This window comes from Grammomys surdaster, unplaced genomic scaffold (assembly GCF_004785775.1).
Source record: "Grammomys surdaster isolate TR1022 unplaced genomic scaffold, NIH_TR_1.0 66, whole genome shotgun sequence".
Lineage (NCBI taxonomy): Eukaryota > Metazoa > Chordata > Mammalia > Rodentia > Muridae > Grammomys > Grammomys surdaster.
In genome coordinates, this window is record NW_021604568.1 from 249,635 (window position 1) to 266,576 (window position 16,942).

The 16,942-nt window shown below is 43.8% G+C and overlaps 1 protein-coding gene across 20 annotated transcripts in view; it reads right to left on the reverse strand.

Annotated features, from left to right (window-relative positions):
- Sorbs1 (sorbin and SH3 domain containing 1) overlaps positions 1-16,942 on the reverse strand; it is a 221,586-nt gene that overhangs the window by 107,223 nt on the left and 97,421 nt on the right. For 17 of the 20 annotated variants that reach the window (XM_028772886.1, XM_028772843.1, XM_028772869.1 and 14 more), the window contains exon 3: positions 2,208-2,261. In XM_028772886.1, the coding sequence (XP_028628719.1) occupies positions 2,208-2,217 (10 nt within the window). In that variant the 5' untranslated portion in view covers positions 2,218-2,261. Of the gene's footprint in view, positions 1-2,207; positions 2,262-6,309; positions 6,418-14,628; positions 14,650-15,687; positions 15,745-16,942 lie in introns of those variants that run through there. The other 3 variants (XM_028772752.1, XM_028772758.1, XM_028772762.1) reach the window with 3 other exon arrangements.

The window sequence follows — 16,942 nt, forward strand, 5'->3', positions numbered from 1 at the left end:
CCTTGCATTGCGCTTCCTGGAGGAGCTGCCTGTGAGCTACTACCAGGCCCACATTCTTTCTTTCTCCCTTTCCTTTTTAGTTAAACATAACAACCAAACTGGAATAAGCATTTGGTATTTAGAAATTAACACTCAAAAAAAAAAGCTCCGCTTTTTGTAGCAGTGTGTTGCTGCATAGTAGTTATTGCCTGCCCCACTCCACACTGGACAGCTACCTGACACAGGTGAGTAAGTCCTTAAAGTTCAGTTTGCCCATCTATATCTCAGAGATATCAAGCCAGGCCCAGCCTGTGAGGTGGGGGTGGGGATTCTGGAGAATGAAACAAGACCCTGCAAGAATGGTGCTTCCCTGAGAGGCAGCCAAGGACCAGCTGAAACAGTAACAATACATTTTTTTAAAACTGCCATTCTTTCCACTAAAGATGCAACCAAGTGTTTTCCATGTAGCTACTCTCTTCCCAATGACCATTTTCAAAGTGTGTAAACACAAGAGTACAGCTTCTCCCTCCCCACTCACCTTCAGGGCAGTGTTTTTGTTTCCTTGGAATTAATATAAAAATCCCAAGACAGGATTTTCAGATCAAAACAGCCTAGGATTTTGGACTCCTGGGTAAAGTTCCTTCCTGCACCTGCCTGAGAGATTCAGAGGAGGAAGGGCATTCTTCCAGGGAACTGGAGCACCCTTGACGGACGGCCCTCTTCCTTCTCCTGCGTTTAAAACTGTCAGGGGTAGCAACTAGCTTATAAGAACAAGAGACTTTACTACGCTGCAGAAGAAGTTTTTGTTTGTTTTTAAAGGGAAATAGGAAAAAGGGTCCAGGTTCTTACAAATGAAAACAAAAGCCAAAGGGTAGGACAGAGGACATGGCTCATCTGTCAAAATCCTCAGTAACACGTGTGAGGCCCTGGGTTCCTTCTCCTGCACCAGCCACATAAAAGTGGAGCGGAGGCACACACACTCCAGCACTCAGGAGACACAGGTAGGATGATCAAGAGTTCCAGGTCATCCTTCCCTCCATACAAGGAGAGTTCAAGGCCAGCCTGGGCTATATGACACTGTATTAAAAAAAAAAAAAATGTAAGAATGACCCAAGAGGCAAATCAAACAACCTGAGGCAGTGAGCAGCATCCATGTCTACTCTGGCACAGAAAACACACTGAAGGGGCCCAAGGCAAACCAAGTACCTCACCATGCAAGAAGGAACTCCAGGCTAAAGACAACAAGACACCACACACGTGCAGATCCTGTCACGTCCATAGGCACAGCGCTCAGCATATTATCTGCTACACTCAGTCTCAGAAAACTCACAGTGAGTCAGTGCTGTAACAATGTCCACCTCACAGCAGAGAAGCAAAGGTACTTCTGGCACAGACCCAAGCTGCACACGAAGCATATGAGGAAAGGTGCAGCCCTGAACTGCCTGGCTCCATAGCCCTTCCAGACCTCTCACCACACGCAGCAGTACACAGGTCAGGACTTGGCTAAACAAGCACTGTATGTAAATAAATAGGAAAGACTTTTTAATCTATAGAGGTCTCTGAAAATATTCTCAGTATGGTGCAGGATCAGAAGAATCCTGAGTGACATACTCACGTGGTCCCTGCCTCCCATTCCCACCTCAGGTCCAAGAGGCCACGGTGGGATCATTACCCAGAAGGAAACATCTCCAGGCTGGACACTGAAGAGCCTCTGCTGCATAGTGCACAGGGATTTGTCCCCTGGTCTGTCTTCCCTGTTCCAAGCTTTCCCTCCCAGTCCAGGACTAAAAATACTTGAAATGCTTTTATTTAGATCTTGACTCTTAAGAGTGTAATTTAGCTGTTCTGCAAGCCGGATAAAGGAAGTGTTGAGTTAGCCCCCAGTCTGGGGATAAACATGATTAAATTGTGTATTTTGCATCAATCATCTAGATTAAGAGTGCTGCTAAGGTATAGAAATGTGCCAAATTTTATCAAACATATATTTAAAATAACTGCAGTGCATTATATCAATTATATCTCAGTGAAATTCCTTTCAGAAGGCTCTTGTGGAGACAGACCTGGCACACACAGCACACGGTACAGCTCTTCATAATCGTGGGTGGAAAAGTCATTTGCATTCTAAGTGGTAACGCTGTTGTTGATGACCTTAAGATATACGGAAATCTCAATGAACCATGCAGTTCTGTAGATTCGACAAGAGAAAGGAGGGATTTAAAATGACTTACCAGAACTCATGCTGGTGGCAGGCAAGTCTTCTCCAGCTGCAGCTCTGGAGGGATCTGCAGAAAAGCACACAATGGAGCGGGTGAATGGCAGTCGCATGGTAAATCCCCACAGTTAGTGTTAAAAATGCAAACACTGTAACCCTTGGTCAAACAGAGCTGAACTGGGAGCCACGTGGCCAGGCTTCTGGATCACGGCTAGTCACAGATTCTGAGGACTTGGAGCATCTCTCTAAACGTCTTTGCTTCACTTTGTCAGTCAGACTGTGTTTCCAGGACACCATCCCAGATCTCTTCAAGCAACAAGTCAATTTAAAAAAAAAATTAACTTTGTAAATGTTCAAACAAAACAAAAGAAACAAAATACTACCATCAGAGGTTAATACATAATTGCAGATGTTTACAGTGGATGCTCACAATGTACCAGGAAATGTTCTAGATGCTTTAAATAATTTGACTCACGACAGCAAGCACTAACACAGTGTTAGTTCACGAATGAGGCACAGGGAGGTGACATAGCTTGCCTAACTATGCTGGGGTTGATCATGGAAACCAGGCAGCTTAAATCAGGGGCCAAGTGACTAGGCACTACCCTTCTCACTTATGGGTAGACATTACCAAGTGTTCAAGTGGACAGCCCTCAGAATTAAGAGGTCTCAAACCAAAGGAAGCTTACAGTGTGTAACCTTTTATTATCATTTGTCTCCAACAAAAGGTATCCCATCCGTTTTGGTTTGTTTGGTTTTGACCGTGATGAAGATCAAGCCCAGAGTTTCAGGGTACACTAACCAAAGACTCAACCTCTAAACTACATTGATGCTCAAATCAAACTGTATTAATATGCTTTGACAAATAAATTGGCTGCGGTGGGGTATGCCTGTAATCCCAGGGAGGAACATTCAGGAGGACCAGGAGTTGAAGGTCATCCTCACCACATAGTAAGTTTGAGGCCAGTCTTCACTATATAAGATGACATGTTGTGTACAAGCATGCCACTTCAATCCTGCCCAGTCTCATCTGAAGTTAAGCAGGGTTGGGCCTGATTTGTACTCATATGGGAGACTATATGTAAACACACACACACACACACACACACACACACTATAACACTTTGACAAATAAACAGACCATAGAACTACCACCAAAGTCATAACATACACCATTTCCATCATCCCCGGGAAAGGTTACTATGTCTCCTTACAGCCAAGTATGCCACACCAAGCGCTTAGGAACCACTGACTACTTACCATCCCTATGGTTTGACTGTTTTCTACGATTTTCTACGGATGGTACCACATATATGTAACCTTTTTTGCCTATTTTCTCATGTTTAATATAACCCTTTTGAAACACCAATGGCTATATGTGTGTAAGTCTCCTTCTGTACTCCACTCTATTCACTGAGCTATCTCTACCCAATAACCCACTAGTTTGATTACTACCTCCTATATAATCCTGAAACCAGATAATGTAAGTTTACCTACTTCATCCCTATTCAATATATATATATATATATATATATATATTGCCATTTTTGGTTCTTCACATTTCTCATTTGTCTTGGCTTTGTTTTATTTGTGAGACAGGATTTTACACGGCAATCCAGGCCAAACTAGAGCTCACTGTGTAGGACAGACCTGCTTCAAACTCACTGAGATCCTCCTCCTATCTTGAAATTTTTAGTGTTGATATACCCAGCTAGGTCATTTGCATTTTCATGTGAAGTTTAAATTTTTCATCATTTTTTTTTCTCAAAGAAAAGAAAGTAAGGAAAAGAAAAGAAAGAAAAAGTCTGTTGGATTTCAAACTGGGATTTTGTAGACTCTGTAATCACTTAGGAGCAAACTAATATTTCCACAATATTTGCTCCAGTTACTGGGCAAGGCCTCTCTCCCTTTAGCCAGGTCTTCCTTGTTTTCTCTCATCAATGTTTTACAGGCTTCAAAATGAAGGCCTGAGCACCAACTGGTGACTGGCCCCTCCCACACAATACACTTCACGCTTTCTGCAGTTCTGCACCTTCATCCTGGCGCCAGTATCCAAGGATACTGAAATGGATGAAATGCTAGACAAAGAATTCAGCTCTAGTGTTCAACATCATCAGAACCTCAGAGAGTCAAGTAAACAGACAGATGAAACTCAGAAGTCAATTTTGGTGAGGAATTCTACAACTTCAATTACAAATGCAGAGCCAAATTCTAAAAGAAGAATGACAGGTTAGCAAATGCAAATATCAGTAGGTCCAAACATCCCCAACTCAGTAAAACAGCAAACCTGCACAAGAATAAAATGAAGAAAAAAATCAGTCCAACCTTTCAACAACCACCTACATGTAAAGAGCTTCACTTGCCAGTTACAGATGCTAGAAACAGCTAGATGTTTTCAAAAACAAGGATAAGCTGTTTACTTCCTGCCAGAAACTCACCCACTGGCAAAGACACACACAAGTGGAAGGATGGACAATGACATCCCAAAAGAACAGCTACCGTCAACATTACAAACCCCAATGCCAGTGACAAGGCAATATACCTTTGATGGGAAAGGGCACCAGTAAGGCCACAGTGAGAACCACTGAAGAGGTCCCCCCGAGACCCCAGGAGAGAACTAGGACATGACACAGTTATATGAATATACCTCCCCATCTTTAGCCTAAAGCCGCTCTTCACAAGAGCCAGATCAGGGAAGCCTAGGTGTGTGTCAATGCATGAATGAGGAAGGTTCCAAGTCTAACAGTGAAGTAGTAATTTTCTACTAAGAATTATGTCCTTGGTAGGAAAACAAAACTAGAGATCCTATAAAGTGAAATAAACCACGCTCAAAAAAAATATGGTTTCATGCGGAGAATTCAGTTTTTATTTTTATTTTTTCAAGAAAAGGTGTAAAAGCACAATTGGAAAGATTAGGGAACCAGAGATAAGGGTCAAGAAAGATACTAGGAATAGCAGTAAATGAGACCAAAGGACATTATACGCACAAAACTGTCAAGTGTGAGGGTTATTGTGAATTATCAGCTTAACAAAACTGAGAATCACGGGCCTCTGGGCATACCCGTGAGATATCATGTTAATTGTGTTAATCGGGTAAGAAGACCTGCCCACTGTAGATGGCACTATTCCTAGACTGTAACTTCCTTAACTGTACAGAATGGAGAAAGCCAGGTAAGCACTAGGCAAGAGTTAGCTGCTCTCTGTTGTTAAGGTTTGTTTAAAAATAATAAAGATATTAATTATATCAGACGTAGAACTCAAATGTTTATTTTACATAACAAACCTCTGGTACTGGGGAGCTGGCCCAACCAGTAAAGCACTTGCCCTCCAACACGGGGACTAAAGTATATCTCCCCAGCCCAACACAAAATGCCAGGTGTCTGTAATGCCTGTGCTAGGGAGGTTGAGACAGGAGGATCCCTGAGACTTGCTGAGACTTGCTGGCCAACAAGCTAGTCAACTGGTAAGCTCAGGGTCAGTGAGAGACGCTGTCTCAAAAATAGGGTAGAAAATTGATTAAAATAGGTACCTTTCATTGACACAGACATGTACACAAACCCTCTGATACTTAGCTGTTAAAATTTACTTTTAAGCCATACTCTAAAATACAATTTGGTTGAACAAATACTGGCATACCTTCAACATCTCCCATAAACCCTTTCCCAGAACAGGAGCCTTTCGGTAAAAGCCCAAAGGAGGAAAATGACTCCACCTAGTGACAAAACCAATCAACTGCAAATGGTCATTTATTTCCTGTGGTTGCAGCAACCTAGCTTGGTTGAGTCAGCTTGGGTGGGCCAGAGAGAGACAAGCCACCAACCATCCTACACCTACCTAGAGCTGCTAGCCCTACCATACTTGGGCAACAAAGCACAGCATCAACACAGACATTCCACCCAAGAACAAGATGTGAACTAGCCGCAGTTCAGGACGATGATCCAGGTCAAGAGTTCCACCAGGGCCTCTCCGCTTCTAAGATCTGTGATTCTAAGACAAGCTTTGATGACACAGAATGAATAATCTGCTAAAAAGCAAAAGTCACACTCTTGCTTCCAGCTGAAATGGGAACAAACAGGTAAACATGAGCTATTCACTAAGAAGGAAAGGCCCTTACTTACGTGGACAATCTGGGATACGCAGCTGGAGAAACCAAATTTGTAGAAAGGAAGTCTTCCCAGAGAAGGAGGCTCAGCCTCTCACACAGCACACTCTCTTCAGTACCACAGCGTTCTGTCTCCATGATTCCTCTCTATTCCCAACGTAAGACAACACTACAAACAGTCATGAGCTTTGCCTATCCCCATTCAGCCAGGGAGACCTACCTACCTGTAGAGTCATACCTCTAAGTAGACAAGACTCCTCTACTCTGCTGCCAGCTCCCCTCAGAACAAAGTATCCGCTATGCTCAATCTTTGAAATCCAATCTGAGATCGGCTTTACGTACAAGCAGCTATTTCCACTGCCTTGAGAAGGGCAGACAGCTTGCAGAGCCCCAGAATGATGCCCAGCCTCATTTCTCTGGACTTGTTTATCCCCAGCCAGAGAGGCACATCTCTCCAATGACTCAACAGTACCTTCTCAATTGCTATTAATGCCATTTCTCTTCAAATTCACTCTCTGCATTGTTGGACGGAGGGCAGAAGGCTCTTCAGAAAGTGGAGAGGGTAACTCTGAGCTGCAAAAACTTCCTTTCAAGGGGAGGAAACTAGGATAGGGTTGGCCCCGACATTAGCTTCGATCTGGAATCATAAGAATCAGCTAGGGGCCTGGAACACAACAGGCTGGTGGTTTCTGGGGGAGGGAGTCCTAGGAAAACATGTCAAAAAGGCCACCCCCTACGTCTTCCCATTTCCTCCTGGAGTCCCTCCAACTCCGTTTCCGTTCTAACCAATTATCTGAAACGGCTTTTAGAAAGGTCTCCCGTGAACACACTCAGCCAAGTCCAACAGATTCTGTGCTAGGCAGAGCTGCTCAGGTCTACAGACCACAGTTAAGACAGTTAACTCCTTCTTCCTTCCCACAGGCACATTCTGACTCCTGCATGTCAACAAAGAATGACTTCGAGTGGGCAATAAGGATCCTCCTGGAAGAACGTGTCTCCTGTGGGTCTCCTAGGAGCTCGCGGCCACAGGGTCATGAGCTGGTCCTGACTCCTTTCCTGCTCCCCATTCACTTCCTTCAGGGTTCATGGGAGTGTCAGAACAAGATAACTGCAGGCCCCCTGGCCCGTTTCCATAGTTTTCCAACTGGGTTGGAAGGAGGCTTTCATGAGCCCCCAGGCTACTGGGCAGGCTCTCGCCCACCCACTCCCCACCTGTCATTTCCACCAGGGCAACTGTGCCCATAGCAATTTCATTAGCTACTACTTCCTGAGCTTTCCTCTGATAAATGAGGTCTGTGGCTACAAAACAGAGTTCACAAGCCTGGACTTGATCCACGTCTTCACTGCATGGGCACAAATACTGAGTTGTGGTTTGATTTTAAGTCTCCCTTCCACCAACTTCTTTGTTTTAAAGATGTTTTATATTTTTATTTACTTATAGAAGAGGTGTTAGATTCCCTGGACCTGGAGTTACAGGCAATTGTGAGTGATCCAACCAAGGACCCTAATTTAGGTCTTCTAGAATGTTCTTAAGCACAGCGCCATCCAGTTCTTCTATACTTGCTTCCTACTACTCATCTACTTTCTCAGGACAGCCTCCGATTTCAGTGTTCAGAATGCCAGCCCTCTAGAGTTACCTAACAATCTGTATCGCTTTAGAACCTTCCAATGGTACCCACCCCTCACTACACAATACAAAATCCAGACAACAAGATTCAAGGCCTGGCTGGGTCTACTCCTCATCCCTCCCTGCCTGCCCTGTTTCTGCTACCTTACACGAAGCCCACCAGACAGAGCTCACCTGGCTGATAGGGTGACCAGTATTCATCTCTGTTCCCTAACAAAAGTAGAAAGCCTGGGGCAGACCAAGCATCCAATAGCACTCACTGGTGAGGAAAAAAATCTGTCCCTTGCGAATGTGTGTGAGGGCACCATACTCTCTCCTTCCTCAGTATCCCCCTCCACTACCAGAACTGGTAAAGCTGTTCTTTCTAATTCTTCATTTTCCTTGCCCGTGTATCCTCATACCCACCACTCTGATCCACCTTCAAAGTTCTAGATCATGATCTTACTCTAAGAAGCCTCAGATCCCTCCGACCTCACAACTGCCCTGTGCAACAAAGAGTTCCTGTATCTGATTCCGACGAGGGTCCCTCTTGCCCCAAAAGTTAGTCAGGCAATACAAAATCCATTTGTCAGCAAAGTCCACTGATCTAAAACGGTGTCCCTTTAGCAAATGCTATGCCAGGACAGTGCCTGGCTCTACTGTCGCCTCTAAGACCATCAGAAGACATAGAATGAGAGAGATGCCTAGAAGATGGGATAGTCAGTCTCTTCTGGTGACAGTCTAGATGAAGTGTGACTGGGGAGACTCCAATGAGTAAATATGAAAGATTTCAATTAGCCAATTGCATTATACCCCCAAATGTCACTGTTGTAAGAAAGCAATGATCTTAACATGACATGGGCCCCAGAAGAGCACAATTCGAAGAGTACAGTCCTACCTCCCCTCAAGTGTTCCACACACTCTAATTCTATGTGTGGCATACTTGACAAGATGGACCATTTCAAACCTTTTAAGACCCACCATTTAGAAATGGGACTGTTGGCTGGGCAGTGGTGGCACACACCTTTAATCCCAGCACTTGGGAGGTAGAGGCAGGCAGATTTCTGAGTTCGAGGCCAGCCTAGTCTACAGAGTGAGTTCCAGGACAGCCAGGGCTACACAGAGAAACCCTGTCTCAAAAAAACAAAAACCAAAAACAAACAAACAAGTAAACAAAAAAGAAATGGCACCGTATACAGTGGACTAGGCCCTTCTACATCAATAAGAAATCGAGAAAATGCCCCACAGACTTCCTCATAGGCCAACCTGATGAAGACAATTCCTTTTTGTTGTTGTTGTTTTTGATTTTTTAAAGAATTATTTATTTTATGTATATGAGTACACTGTTGCTATCTTCAGACACACCAGAAGATGGCATCAGATCCCATTACAGATGGCTATGAGCCACCGTGTGGTTGCTGGGAATCGAACTCAGGACCTCTGGAAGAGCAGTCGGTGCTCTTAACCACTGAGCCATCTCTCCAGCCCCTAGGCAATTCCTTATTTGAGATTCCCTCTGCCCAGGTGACTCTTGTGTCAAGATGACAAAGCCAAACAAAACAAAACCAAAAAACAGCAAAATTGCCTGAAATTTGTGAAACTAGACTATTTTGAATTTTTACATTTTGGGATTTCTAGTATTTGCATAAGAATGAAATAAATGAGGGATCCACATCTACATGAAACTCACTTGTGTTCCAGGGCACCTAATCCCTATAGGCTAAAACCAACTCTATGTTACTCTCAGCATTTGCCTTCAACCCACCACGTGAGACCGAGTATGGGCTTTTCTACTTGTGGTGTCACTCTGGCAGTCAAAGAGTTTCGGGTTTTAGAGCATTTCAGAATTGGGGCTTTAAGACCAGGGATGTTCAACCTACAAGACATCTTTTTTTGTTCTTTCATGAAAAGTAATTTTCCTTAGCTCATATTTGATATCTGTAGTCTTTAGAACTTTCAAGAGAAAATTCTAGTGGACAAAGTAAAAGAAAATGTCCCCAATAACCTTGTCTATGAGAACTCCACATGATGCTCTTTTCCACCGGATTAACAGTGGTGACCTGACGTGCAGAATTCTAACATTAATCATATCTACTGCTTTTGCTTCTGAGGCCAAGTTACTCCATTGTAACTCCTTATGAGGGCTCGGGGGACACGGAGTGACTCAAAGAGTCTGCCAGATTTCCTAAAGAAGCAACTGCACCAAATATTTCATTTTAAGAGGGTTACAGGGACTGACAGGTAACAACACATAGTCCCTTCCTTAGAGACTAACCTTGCCATAGTCCCCCTTAGAGACTAACCTTGCCCCCTTGCTCCTCTGCCTTAGCATGCCAGAACCCTTAACTACTTCACAATCTCTTTGTATGTGCAACTCTGGGCATACAGAGGTTCTAAAACACGCACTGTTAACAAAGACAAGGTCTAAAAGTGAAAACTGGTTCATTTGTGTTTCCCAAATATGGTCCTGTCTACCAAACCCAAACAAAACTGTCTGACTGCGGCATGCAGTGAATTTGGAGCTCTTCCCTTAAGACAATCCGGAGAATTCAAAACAGGGCAGAGTCCCAAACTCATTAGATAAAATGTAAAGCACCATTACAAAGATTTATAAAGAGTCTTAAAATAAGAGCAGGCCCATGATAGAGATACCACACTCTTTCTGAAGGGGTTACTACACAATGTGAACCCACTGAGAACTCGACAATGGGTGCATCTTCAATTCCCTGCAGAGTCCATGCTGGGCCACGGGCCACACTCAGGTGAGAATGAACAGTGAGTGCTGTGTGGGGCTGAACAACAGGCCTAAGAACGCCTTTGAACAGGGACCTGCTGACGGCCAGGAATGGCAGAAAGCTGGGTCTCCCACACAGCAGGGCTCTCAGCTCTGACAGACAGTCCACACAGTTCCCGCTCCACCTTCCTCACATGCTATGAATTCCCTGAGGCCACTGGTTCACCACATCCTATGTAACACAGACCTTTACAGTGCAGGCCATGCCATGCCCAGGAACGGGAGAAGACAGGCTCCATTCACTAAAAATATTTTGTGTCTTATGCAAATATATAACCTAAATGCCTCAATTCATAATACTGACTTGTTCAAAATTTGCTTGTTGTTTTACTTTAATTTTCAAATGTCACTGAAAGTATACTGACCTACCCCAAAGTCAACACAGAACACTGAAAACATTATCTTTCCTGAGAACACCCTCTCTTCTCAATGGTATTTGCTTAATAGCTGAAGCGGAACACAGGCCCCAAATCAACAACCCCAAACTCACAGTATGAGGCCAAGGATCATTAGTGTCTAACTGTGGCAACCATAAGGCTATGCACACAGGACTACATTAACTACTTTTCTCCAATTCCTTCTTCCTTTTTATTAATGTTAGGCTGGTTTTGTTGTTGCTGTTGTTGTTTTAACAGTCAGATATCAAAACTGCATCCAAGCATCTGATAATATAATGCAAGTTCCTGAGGTGGGTTTTCTTTAAGAGTAAAACCTCCAAAACATTCGATACAGCACCAAGCTGACGACAATTACCCAGAGTACATCTCTTAAATCTACACTGTCTATCAAACAAGATTACCTGAAATAGCATGGCATGTAATAGCATTAATACTTTAACATATGAAGTTAATATACAACAAAAACAACATCTCGGTTTCAGGCAGAGTGACTGGCTTTTTGGTATCGGGGGTCCACTCTTACTCCAGATTCATGTGGTGCTTGGCAGCTGCTGGGAGCTAACCAGAGCCAGAAGAAATAGATTTGAACCAATTCTGGCCAGGGCTGTTTAAGTTAGAAGCTCCTTAATTTGTCTGCTTTGTTTTATTGACTTAGAAGAAGAGATTAATAACATCTAATTTAATAAGTTGTTCTTCTCCAGGTTAAATTTTTAAATATGCATTTACATGTCAACGGTAGGGTAACAGAAGAAGTATTCTAACACAGAAGGAACAGGCTAGCCTTTCTAATCCTCTGTTTATTATTTGGACAGACAGTTGGTTACAAGTCCTCCTCCAGAGGTGCATGTTACTACTACTCTCTGTACCCAAAACCAGGCTGTAGCAACTGCAGTGGTTATCAAGCACCAGAAATCAAGTCCCCAGATCGACCTTCCCATGCAAAACCCTGGGTGACTGTCCTCTCGGAAGGGCATGTCTCAAGAAACCAAACTATCAAGATGGACACACGGTAGATTCATGAGAAGCCCCTGCACTCACACTACTAAACAGATGGACCGTCTGCATTTCCCCAAAGCTGGCTGGGGACCAGCCACTTTACATGCGTCATTTCTAATCCTCAAACACCCCCTTACAATGGAAAAACTAAGCCTCAGTAACGGTAGCAAGACTCGATGAAGAGTCAAAATGACAGGCCTGGAAAAAGATGGCTTAGCAATTAAGAGCACTTGCAGAGGACCTGGGTTCAATCCCCAACACCCACATGGTGGCTCACAACCATCCATGACGCCAGTTCTAAAGGATCCAAAGCCCTCTTCTAACTTCTGTCGGCATCAAGAATTTACATGCTACATATACATTCACACAGGCAAAATATTCAGGCACATAAAAAATGTAAAAATATAAGTTAAATAAATAAAGAAATTTAAAGTTATAAAACAGTGTCTGCCTTAAGCAAGACATACCTCCTATACAGACTGTGCCAAGCACACACAGATGAATTACTTCAGGGCATTTTATCTATGGCATTGAGAGGTTGGTCACTTTTGTCCACCAAATTAGATATAGGACCTGCCCTCAGAGAGGAGATATTCTAGGTGACAAGAAAGAAAAGACTAGTAGTCTCAATACAGCTCAGGTTTCCATTCCCAGCATCTTCTTCCCCTACACACATACACGCACACACACACACATGAGGGGAGTCACAACTGGCCCCCCTCTCTATCCCTTATGAGGTAACATGCCCTGCCTTTTCCTAATACACTTCACTCTGTGAATATTAACTTCCATAACAAGCTAAGTAGCTTACATATGTTACAGGCAAACATTGCCTAATTTGAAGATAAACTTGTCTTCTTCTCCTTCTGGTCACAAATAAGCCATTCTCGGGGGCTGGAGAGATGCGTCAGTCATTAAGAGCACTGTCTGCTCTTCCAGAGGTCCTGAGTTCGATTCCCAGCAACCATGTGGTAGCTCACAACCATCTGTGATATGATGCCCTCTTCTGGAATGTAGGTGTTCATGCACATAGAGCACTCATATACAAGTCTTTAAAAAAAAAAAAAAAAAGACTCATGGCACCTGAGCCAGAGTTCCTACAGAGGCATCTAACACAACTCACAGAGCAGAACATGAGAAGGATCAGTACTGAAGACCATGCAGAAACAGAGACATCACTAAATGGCCTTAGTCACTAAGCAGTGGCAGTCCCTGAGTACCACAGAAGCCCCCTGATCCAAGACTCACTGTTGCTGAGAAGCATACAGAATCCACCACAGCAGTGGGGATCAAGGGGGCAGGAGGGCACACCAATGCCCTGAGACACATATGAAAAGTCCCAAGGTACAGGTATCCTCTGCCCAGCAGCTTCCTGTAACCTGGCTTTGAAAGCTGCACAGCAACCCTGATTATAGCAACCACAAGTGACAATTTCTACATTTGTCTTTTTTTGCTTACTGGTAGCAAAAACTGCCATTCAGAGGGAATTTGATCATCTGGGCAAACTCCTTAAATATCATTCTGCATCTGCTGCCTATAGGGAGGCTTTCCCCCTCCTGCCCAACTGCTTGATGGCTGACAAGAAAATTATCAGGAACTAAAAGGTGTTGACAACCCCGTAGACCTCAAAGAGGCTAAGTAGAAAAACTGCAAACAGAACAAACTCATCAAAACAGAACAAAAGCTGACAGTTAGATGTTTCCCGGATCATTCTAAAGCTCATAAACGTTAACGAGAATAGTTAACCCCAAATGATCCAGTCTTCACAGCTCACACCTGATCTAAACATAAGAAACTGGACAAAGCTGCGTGTGGTGGCACACATCTATAATCCCAGTATTTGGGGGGATAGAAATAGGAAAATCAGAAGTACAAGGATATTCCTACCTTCACACCAAGTACAAGGCCAGTCTGGGCTACATGTGACCCTATCAGTGTACAAACTTAGGCTCTCCAGCCCTTACATAAAAACCAGGTATGCCAGTGCCCCGGGCTACAGGGACAGACATGAGGCTCCCAGAGGCTTGTCTTCAAATGTGTCCAAATAATGAATGATACTGTCTCAAAAAAATAAGGTACTGAGAGATCCTCTCTCAAAAGCAAGGTGGAGACAGCCGGAGAAAAAGGCTCCGTGACTAAGAGCACTCACTGTTCTTCCACAGGATCAGTCAGTTCCGAACGCCATGTCAGGCAGCTCACAACCTCACAACCCCCTCTAACTCCAGTTCCAGGACATTTGACACCTCTTGTCTCCAAAGGCACCTGAGCTCCTGTACACATTGTCATATGAGGTCAAAGGCACCTGTCTATAACTTAAAAATAATAAAAAAAAAAAACAGATGGTAAAAAAAGTAAGGTGGAGAAAGAATAAAGACACCAGATGTTAGCCTCTAGCTTACGGGGGGGGGGGGGAGGAGAAGACTGAGAAAGGGACACAGAGCATACACTCAAAAGATACCAGATGAGAACTCTACCTTCTGTGGCTAGTTGCAGAAGACAGCAGAGGTAGGAATGTGAGTTCATCATTAAGAGAACAATTACCTTCTTGACATGGACTCTAACCAGCAGAGAAGAGTTCTAAGTGCTTCACACTGGCTCTGCTACTACTGTGAACCTCTGTCCCGACATGCCAAATGAGTAAAATAGACCCAGACTCCTGTTACAAAGACTCAGGGGCCTCGCCCATCAATATACTGCTGGGCACACAGGAAGCGCTTCATACAAGAGTGCATGTTGACGTGATTGGTTTATTTTCTTCCTGTCTCCCTCTAACCCCAAAAGTAGAAGAGAGTTGGAGATAAGTAGAAATTCTGGTTAATGAAACGCTTCTTTCGTCACTGTTTAACTGCAACAGGAACCCTCTGGGTCCAGCATGAAGAAGGAAAAGCCACTGCCAGGAATGAAGGTTTTCTTGCCACAGGCAGAGAATATTTAACTCCGACCTTGTGGTGACTCTACCCAGGACCAACACTTGTACAGTTTGTAGGTTGCAAGACAGCAAAGACCTGGGCCATCTGTGACAAAGGTTAATCAGTGATTTCGATGGGGGCTGGGAGAAACATTTAGCCACTGTGGTCTGTCTTCAGGAAGGTTTCATGTGGCCAAAGGAGCCCAGCTTCAGAAGCCTATAATTGTGGACTTCCTTCTGTTTCCTCAAAACAGTGCAAAACCAAGTTCTTCTATAAATATGTAAAGATTATAATGGAGGGGGAAGTGGATCTAAACCGTGCCTAAAGCCCTCGATAGACGGAGGAATAGCTGAACTCTCAGAGTGGTAATGAAGCACTTGAAGCTCCCACCTGCTAAAATCACAGCTGTATCTAACCAGCAAATTCGGAGAATCAGACATGATGGAAAATGGAAATCCCAAACACCAACACAAGTTCACCAACAGGCTTGCTTAACTGTCCCCAGTGGACGTGGAACTAAAAAAAAAAAAAAAGGACTAAGGATTTAAAATATATTCCTTCTGCACTGATGGCTATCCCAAAACTAAAGAACTGGGCAAGAAGGCTGGGATTGTGCCCTAGACACGGACCACATGGGAGAGGGCTGGGAAGGCCCTTTCCTGGAGCCACCCAGCCCCTAGCAATTACTTACTTTACAGGAAAAAGTGTCAGAGTCCTTCCAGCAGGGAAACCCTTCTCTGGCCACTCAACTCAGCAAGCTCATTAAATTCCGAATGAAGCCAGCTGCCGGGAAGGCAAAGGGCATCCCAACTGGGGCTCTGGAAATTCCTAGCTAAGAAAATAAATAGAGTGCCTGGGTCATGGGAACTCAGATCTCAGGGCTGGAAGGCAACTAACTGTCAGAAAGATAAGGATGTCACCCCAGAGTGGGCCCTTCCAGCTAAGACACAGAGGAGCAGAAATGTCATCTGGCACGACACAGAGGACATGTTGGGGGTTCCTACTGCTCCCCTCCACCCACAGTCATTAGAGAGGATTAAGTGGAGGAAGAAATGATGGGGGAGGGGGTCAAAGACAAATGAAACAAGAATAAGAAGTGGATCAATGTTGGCCCTGGCTTAGAGAATATCAATGGGGGCAGGGCAGAGACCAATTATTAATTTACCAGAATTAGATTTTTTTGCCAATATGTATTTACTTTTTTATTGATATCTATTTACATGATGACGAGGTACATAAAGACAATTTATTTCAAGTAGACCATATATTTTGTCCACACTTATATAGAGATTTAGATACATATCAAACTATCACAAATCAGGGTTGTAAATCTCACCTAAACCTTATTTCATTCACTTCCTATTAGTGAAATCTACACATTATGTAGTTAAGGGCTGGGCTGGAGTTTAACCGTGAGGCACTTCTCTCATGGCTCCTGGTTCCATCCCCACACCAACCAACCAACACCACCTCGAATTCAAGATAGGCATGATGGCTCACATCTGTAATCCCAGCCTTTGGGACAAGAGGCAGAAAGACAGCATGTTCAAAGGCAGCCTACACTACATAGTGAGATCCTGGCTTTAAGGCGAGAAAAGGTTTCAATTAAGCACAGATATGTCATGTGAAATCCTTTGTTTTTGAGTCAAAGTTAAAGTGATGATTCTCTCATATCCACATCGTCAATTTTTTTGTTGTTTCTTTTGCTTGGTTTTTGGTTTTTTGAGACAGGGTTTCTCTGTGTAGCCTTGGCTGTCCTGGAACTAGCTCTGTTCAAACCTGGTCTTGAACTCAGAAATCCGCCGCCTCTGAGTGCTGGGATTAAAGGCATGAGCCACCACTGCCCAGCTTTTTTGTTTCTTAAAGATAATTATAACTATAACATCTTAGCCAGGGATGGTGTGTGTGTGTGTGTGTGTGTGTGTGTGTGTGTGTGTGTGTGTGTG